Source organism: Typopeltis vanoorti, chromosome 18, assembly GCF_054136105.1.
Source record: "Typopeltis vanoorti isolate ZY-2024b chromosome 18, IOZ_Tvanoo_1.0, whole genome shotgun sequence".
Lineage (NCBI taxonomy): Eukaryota > Metazoa > Arthropoda > Arachnida > Uropygi > Thelyphonidae > Typopeltis > Typopeltis vanoorti.
In genome coordinates, this window is record NC_143566.1 from 66,694,980 (window position 1) to 66,703,742 (window position 8,763).

Genomic DNA, 8,763 nt, shown 5'->3' on the forward strand with positions numbered 1-8,763 from the left:
TACCCGTTCAGCCTTGCGACAACTTTTCTAGACTGTAACGCCAGGCACTAGAAGAAAGACACTTATAGGTCTGGCTAGATTTTTTTAATTTTTTTATTTATATATATATTTATTTTCTTTGACATCCGGTTCTGAGATCGTCGATCTCTGCCAGACAAGTAGGATTTTTTCCCATCTGAATTGCAGTTTTTTTTTTACTGTTTTTTTTTTTTCTTTCCTTGTAGCTCAGAAAAATCGACCGTAGAACTATATTGTTTCAAACAGCACGAGAGAGGTGATTAGAATCATGGTATCTCTGCAGTTTTCAGCTGTTCTTTCTTCTTGTTGTTTCTGAAATTACCGACATTAACTATATGATGATAACCTCATTCTCAGAAGCATTATTAGCAAAAAATTCAACAGACTCCTTTATTTTTGAAGATTTAATCAACACTTAAATAATACAAGAACCATAGAAGCCCAGGAGAAGATGGTATCCATATGGAACTTTTCAAATGCTCCGGAGACAGCTTCAGATACAAACTACTAGAATGCATGAATAAGATCCTAAATGGCCAATTACCCATAAAACTAACAAAACGCTATGATGTCCCATTTTCAAAAAAGGCAATATTAATGAATGTCAGAACTATTGGGTGATTAGAATTTTAAATACCGGATATAATAATATCCGGTATTTGAAATGTTTTTAAGTTGATTTTAATTTGAGCGACCCTTACTTTTTTTGAATGTTCAAGGTTAAAAAATTAAAACACATTTTTATGTAAAAGTGTGTACTTTGAATATATTAACTTTCCAAATGGCCAGAACGTCTATATACGTCAGGCAAAATCGGGATACAATGAATGCTATCTGATGAAAGAGCATGGATAAAAAGTGCACTTTGCCGTCATGTTATCTGGTGAACTTAACCAGATTATCTCACGATCATATCATAGCTGCGTCTTATTTGCCTATAACAAGAAACGGAGTTCCTTGTTCTATGCTGGGTAAAATTTTTAATGCCAGGACAAAATAAGAGATCCTTGCATACTCTCTTCACTTAAATATTGCATTACCTTGGTGAATTAATGTCATTTTTAATTTCTGTGCTAATTTTGAATAAAAAAAATAAAAAAAAGGTATGTATGGATTAATTTCCAAGGTGTAAGGTAGATGCCTCTGGATTAAGAGAGCCTAAAAATGGCTACATAGAATAGAAGTCAATGCACATAAATGAGGGAGTATGTATGGTGTTTAATGCACACTGATAAGAGAGTATCAAACTTAGCTAACGTAGCGAGAGGCTGCATGATGGAGTAGAAGCCTACCATCGAGGAATGCTATCGTACAGGTAATGTAAACATTCATGCCAGTAGCTTGCATAACCTATTTTACACTGATACCGAACAGCGACACTTAGTTTAGTTATGCCATAATTTCGGCATGATTCTGACTACAAAGATAGTATCAATGTCAAAATATGATATCTGTTTGATGCTTAATCGTGCAAATTCAATACATTTCATATATTAATCGCCTCCTAGCGCAATTGGTAGAACGACGGTATATGCCGCTCTTCGATTCAAAAAGGCCTACGTTCGATTCTCGTCGTTACGAGAGGAATCTTTAAATGTGCTTTTTCATTTGAAGGTAAGTTAGCGTGTTCTGTAGGGTTTTTCACCTGGAAACTTGAGTTTTTCATCCCGCATGCAGGCAAATCAACCTTCAGAACACATAATTTACAGACAAAATTACTGTTGTTGATGGTGTTGATGGTAGTTATGTGTATTAGGAAAATTAAGTAGTAGGGCAGACAATTAGATGTGTGTGGAGTGGAGTAGAATGCCCTCTCGCGATGAGTCCTTGGAGGTGTCACGTAATAATAAGAATAATAATACATGGGTTCATCACACTCTGATAAAAAAAAAGCAACATAGCAACATATGAACCGAATAAACAATAAAAATAAATCAATAAAAGAATAGACAATAAAAAGTTATATATTATTTAATATGTTCTTGTATCATGTGTTTTTCTATCATTTTTTATTTTACATGATAAAATGTAATTGTAATTATGGAGGAAGTGCTGTTGAAACGACTTTTGTATCCATAGCGTTAGGTCGCCAGAAGAAAGAAATTCCAAGTTCAGTTCTAGTCACCAACTAGAGAAACTTTTTTCTAACTATTTCTTCGAATAGTTCCCAAGATAGTCGATCTCTGACAGAGGAAAGCGGTTTGTTTTCCTCCTTAAAACCCATGAACTCAAAGTGGTTTACGAGTTCATTTTTCAAGTATTAAATCTTCTCAACAAAATCGAAAATATAAATATTAATTACATTAAGCTGGTGCTAAACATTCATATATACGGAATTTCAAACCACGCACGTAACTATACAATGCAGTACGACTGCGCTCTATTTACTGATAATTTTGAAGGATTTCAAGAACCAGCAAGAGATCGTACAAAATGAAACAGAAGCGGTCATTAATATTGCTAATCAGTTGCAGCTTGAAGTTACTACAACTAACTTCAATAACCTACTTTAATCGTTTAATGAAAAACTCAGAAATGAAGACCACCTTGAAATGGCAAAATGTGGAGAAGCAAAAGGAGAAGAAAGCGATTTACGAGCTGATATTTCTGTTCTCAAGGGTCTTTAAACACACATAGAAAAAGCAAATGAGATGTTCGAGTCACCAGATTCAATTTTGAGCGCATTAAAAAAAAAAAGTGCTGCAGATTTAAAAACTGCTTATGCGTATCGTGAAATTTATAAGTAAAAGAGAAGATAAGACTCTCGAAAACAAAAGATTCTTAAATTTGATTGAGTTTATTATTATTATTATTATTACGCTACCTCCAAGGAGTCCAAAGACTCATCAAGGGAGAGCGCCTCCTGTATAACTCTGCGTCTCCACCACTCAATCCACCAACTGCAGAGAACTGCATCATCTACATCAACGCCATCTACTGCCCAACATTAGTATTTTTACAGAGAATCACAAACATCCATGTTCGCGGCGGGATTCGAACCCGAAGCATTTTGGCTGTATATCCGCTGACCACTCGGCCATATTTAAGTTTTCATTTCTTTGGATAAAGAAATCATTGTTTAAGCATGAACTATTGTTTAGTTGACCTTTATTATTATTTTTCATGTGACCTTTCACCTACGAAAGTTTTATGTAAAATTATAGTAGATTAGTACCTTGGAAGGACTAAGGATTTGTTTAAAAAAATCAGATAACGCTTTTTTTTCCGTGTATACAGGGAGTAGGCGAGGCTGTTTTTAGTCCTATCTAACTTTTGGAGACTGAGTGGGCAGTTGTTCAATCTCCACTGGTACCCAATCAGAGATAGCTGGCCCAAGGCTATCACTGATTCAGTGGCACGCAGTGAAGAAGTGAAGTGAAGACGCAGTGAAGAGTGAAGGCTCAACAAGTGCCGCTATCTCGTGGTCCTTAACCCTAACACTCGTATTTAATGTTGGTTCTGAAATAATGTGGGTTCTACGGTCGATTTTCTGCAGTTTACGGGATGAAAAACCCGAGTTTCCGGGAGAAAAAACCCGCTTGCCCGTGCCAGAGATCGACTAACTTGGAAACCGGTCGAAAAAAGGCTTAGAAAAATTTCCTCTACTCCCGACTAGACCCAAAATCAAGTCTTCCTTCGTGCGGCCAAGCGCAGTGGTGTGCAAATGCTACATCCACTGAGCTACACTGGCTCTACACAGAATTTGTTTTATTCTTTATTAATTTTTTATCTTTTTCTTCTTTAGTAATTTTTTATAGTTCAGAAACCCTACTCTAGAGATCAAACATGGAACTGTTTCAAGCAACGTTAGGCTTCCAATTAGTGGGGCAGTGGTCTCACACATAGTTTCTAAAACTTTACTATGGCAAAATTCTTGAGAAAGTAACCTATGTTTTTAACATTACATCTATGGGAAATAAATTCCCAGTTTAGGAGTTTTCTCTTTACAACCGTTAGGAACGAATTAACTCGCAAAATCGGAAACTACCTGTATTGCATTAGGGTTACCGACCATGAGATGGTAACACTTCTCTGCCGTACTGCCCTCACTGGATACTGTTTAAAATTGCTGACAGTCTTGGACCAGCTATCTGTGATTGGTTAACGGTGGAGACTGACTGTCCTTCAGTCTCCAAAAGTTAGATAGGGCTAAAACAGCCTTGCCTACTTCCTGTGTTAAATAAAGGGTGTTATCGGAATTTTGTACCATTAAGCATAAGAGCTGAACGCACGACAGTTGCCTACTTTCCATGTCTCTCTCTCTCCATGCATAATACAAACCGTATTATGCATCGATGTTGTTCATGAGATTATCATAGCATGTGCTGCACTTCAAAATGAACTGCAGCGAGAGAGAAAAAACAAAACAAAAAAAACATACTTTAGGCTTTTTTAAATTATTATTTTGTATACATGTAGTTGATTTCAGCTGATATTTCGCACCCAGATATTGCCATCTAGCGGAGGGCCACTCTAACATACCAATAATACTATCTTCTTCTTCTTCTGCAGCTTCTCCCACTTAAGTGGGGGTCACTGTTGATGATGAGTCTCCTCCACATCCTCTTGTCTTGGGCTGTCACCACATCCAAGTTTTTCATCCTCAACTCCTCTTCTATCAGCTCCCTCATCTCTTCTTTGGCCGCCCACGCTTCCTCCTTCCTTGCACATCCATCTGCATGACCCTTCTTCCCACATATTCGTCCTCCCTCCTCATCACATGACCAAACCATCTCAACCTTGCCTCCTGTATTTTCTCTCCTCAGTTCGTAACTTTCATTGTTCCCCTGACATAGTCATTTCTCAGATGATCCTTTCTGGTCACACCGCACATCCACCTAAGCATTCTCATCTCTGCTACTGCCATCCTGCTGATGTTATTTTTCCTCAGGACCACAGTTTCTATAGCATACGTCATAGCTGGCCTCACTACTGTCCTATAGATTTTACCTTTCAGATTGATCGGCACCCTCTTATCGCATAACACTCCAGCCATCTCCCTCCAGTTCCTCTAACCCGCTTGTATCCCGCATCCCAGTTCCTTCTCAGCTCCTCCATCTTCCAGTGTTGAACCTAAGTATCTAAAGTCCCTCACCTTCCTGATGACATTTCCTTCCAGCTCTAGATCTGTCTCCTGGCTGCCGCCCACTGTGCAACACATATACTCTATCATATTTCTGCTTAGTCTCATACCTCTCTCTTCCAGTAGTATTCTCCATCTTTCCAGTTTAGTTCCCGCTTCTTCTCTTGAATCTGCATACAGCAAGATGTCATCTGCATACAACATTGTCCAAGGCGCATCTTCTCTCACCTCCTCCGTCACCACCTCCATCACATTGTTAAACAGAAACGGACTTAATTCTGACCCTTGATGCAAGCCAACTATAGGGTGTCCCAAAATTCACGCAAGATTTAAATTTAGCGCCATTTGTGCGGTAAAGTGTTGCCAATGAGAAAAAAAAAAGACAGCGTGACAGCTGACAGTTCAGGGTTATTAAAAATTGGAGCGCTGCACGAAAGAACAACGCATTTTCATTGTTGAGCAATATTTTAAAAATAATGAAGGTTTGGCAGCTACAGTTCGCAATTTTTGTACAAAAATAGTCGGAATAGTGATTTAACTTCATCAACTGTGAAAAGATTAATTAAAAAATTCAAGGAAACTGGATCAATTAGTGATCTTATACACTCTGGCTCAACAAGTCGTTCAACAGAAAACACCAAAGCAGTTCGTGAGAGTGTTGCTGAGAGTCCAGGAACATCAATTCGGCACCGTGGTTTTGAATTGGGCATTTCGAGAAGCTCTCTACTGCGTCTCCACGAAAGATTTGCATTCTTATACCTACAAAGTTCAATTGACTCAAAAACTGAAGCCTACTGACCACACACAGCGAAGAGAGTTCGGTGAATGGATTATGGAACAATAACAAGTAGGTGCTTATTTTTCGAACAAAATCATCTTCAGCGATGAGGCTCATTTTCATCTTGATGGCTTCGTTAATCGACAAAATTGTCGCATTTGGGGTTCAGAAAATCTACGAGTGATTGTTGAGAAACAAATGCATCCACAATGTGTCACTGTTTGGTGCGGATTTTGGGCTGGAGGCATCATCGGTCCATTTTTCTTTGAAAATGCGGCTGGTAAGGCAATAACAGTTAATGGTGCTCGCTATCACAACATGATAATCCAGTTTTTTGTGCCTAAATTGCAAGATATGGATGTGGACGACATGTGGTTTCAACAAGACGGTGCCGCATGCCATACAGCCCGAGAAATAATTCAATTACTGCATGAGTCATTTCCTTGTAGTGTAATTTCCTGTTTTGGTGATCAGAATTGGCCGCCCAGATCATGTGACTTAACACCGTTGGACTTTTTTCTTTGGGGTTTTTTTTTTTTGAAGTCTAAGGTTTATGCCAACAAGTCCACGACCACCCACGCCTTGAAGGAGGAAATTGAGCGCTGTATCAACGAAATTCAGCCACATTTATGCAAAACATAAAATGAATTTGTCATGGAAAATTTCGACAAAAGTGTGCGTATGTGCCAACAAAGCCGTGGAGGCCATTTACCCGATATGCTATTCCATGCATAACCCTATACTGTATACTTTATGAATCAATAAGAAATTACAATTTTTAATTAAAAACCAGCGTTTTCTATCAAAATTACTTCTTGCGTGACTTTTGGGAGACCCTGTATTACTTGAAAACTTTCTGTCTGTCCCAGACGGGTCGGAACACTTGTCTTCACAATTCTGTACATCTCCCGCACCAACCTGACATATTTCTCTGGAACCTTCTGCTCCCTCAGACACCTCCAATAATACTATCATTGTTCTATAATTTTTTATCACTATTTCAAATTAGAGGAGTAAATAAAATTTCGAAAACATTCGATTATATGTAATAATAAAACACTTTTATCAGTAGAAATATGTGGGAAGGATTTCCCAATAGTTTGTCATTATCAGTGCCAAAAGATGTCGCTGTTGTTCAAAACAGTCATATGATTGGGATAAGGCTTAGAGCGTATCGTTTTGGTAGGTGTGCATATTTGATGTTCTTTTATTTGCTTGCTGCTTATGAGTAGCGTATCTTTTGTTATTGATGAACTGGAATATTAGTTACAGATAAATAATATTATTAGACTTAAAGCACTGGACGTGTGGTTGTAAAACGAATTTGATTATCATGGCTTTCTCATTTCGTGTTTGTGGACCGAAGTGTTCCATTTGCTGTGCCATAATTAGTGTGTGGGGCATTATAATGTTAGTATTAATGGGTATATTTTTGATTACTGAAAGTGTGGCATTTGCCGAAGATCTTCCTATCGACGAAAAAATTTTAGAAGAAGGAAGAGAGGTCTTTTATGGCGAGGCTGTGAGGCAGTATACTCAGGCTGCGTATAACTGTTGGATTGCTGCTTGTCTGTATATTATATCTCTAGCATTGTCAGTGCATCAGTATTATTTAAATAGAAGAGCCAGTTACACTATTTGAATAAGTTATTCTCGATGTAAATTTCGAATGAAATGGTACGTAGAAGCTATCAGTTTTCAGTGTTGAAAGACCTCGTTTGTCTTGTATGAATTCAAATTGAATATTTTTATTTTGTATCTGACTAGCCAGTTGTGAAGTATGTGAATATTCACATCGTGCTATGATTATTTGTGAATATGTAATGTTATGCTAGTCATGCAGAATAAAAAGAAAAAAAAAAACTACAACAGTTCACATGTTGATATTGTGGGACCATGTTGAAATCTTAAATTCCGGGTGTAATTTCAGTTTTACTTGTAAATTATTACTATAGAATGGATGTAAAGTATTGTATGTGCATATTGAAGAAATAAATAATGATTGTTAGTAACATTTCTGATGCTAAGCAACTTGATTTGTTAGATCATTTTGTGTGTTCAAGGGGAGATTGATTTTCCTTCATAGTTATATTTTAAAATGCTTCATTAATAATCAGGCAATTTATACTAATTGATTAAACACATTAAATGGTCAAGTTTCTTTAATGAAATAAGCTATTTTAGATGAGCAACAAAATTTTTTAAATTATACATTTGGATTTGTAATTTCATATTTATTTACATGCCATTATCATGCACTGATTTGCATTTATTATAATATGATCAGATTCTTATCACACTAAACAATGAATTTACTTCTACTTATCAAATACTGAAGAGTTCTCTGTAGGTGTCATTGAAGGTTATCTACACATATCGGCCACTGAATTAGAAACCTTTTGAGATGTATGTAAGCATCACTTATGCAGCATATATTCAAAATACTTGGTCATGTGCATCACCATGTTTTCCAAGCAACTATTTAAGAATGCTACTGGTCAGTAATCTTTAATAGTATTGATCACAATGGGGAAAAACAAAGCATCTCTCGGAGTTCGATAAAGGGCTCATTGTGGGTGGCAGTCTGGTTGGAGCCATGATTTTGAAAACATAACTGACTGGTTTCTCAAAACATGAGATATCCTGGGTGTTTAATCAGCATTAAAAAAAAAAAAAACCACATTGCTTGTCAGAGAGGTGTAACTGTGGCCCTGAGACAGTGTCAGGAATGGGATTGCTATCATGTGAGGCTTGTACAGATAAACAGAACTTCCTGTGTGCAGCAATTGGTGGAAACATTTAATGAAGGCTGTTCCCAAACCCAATTGGTATTGGCAGTTGCATGCCTATGTGGAAACCACTGATGAAAAAGTTTCTAATTCAG

The 8,763-nt window shown here is 37.2% G+C and overlaps 1 protein-coding gene across 1 annotated transcript; it reads left to right on the plus strand.

The window, feature by feature from the left end:
* Positions 1-7,044: 7,044 nt before the first annotated feature.
* Positions 7,045-7,893, plus strand: LOC150096730 (ribonuclease kappa-B-like). The gene has a single exon (XM_090408457.1). The coding sequence runs from the start codon at positions 7,213-7,215 to the stop codon at positions 7,519-7,521; it is 309 nt and encodes a 102-aa protein (XP_090264583.1). The 5' UTR covers positions 7,045-7,212; the 3' UTR covers positions 7,522-7,893.
* The last annotated feature ends 870 nt before the right edge of the window (positions 7,894-8,763 follow it).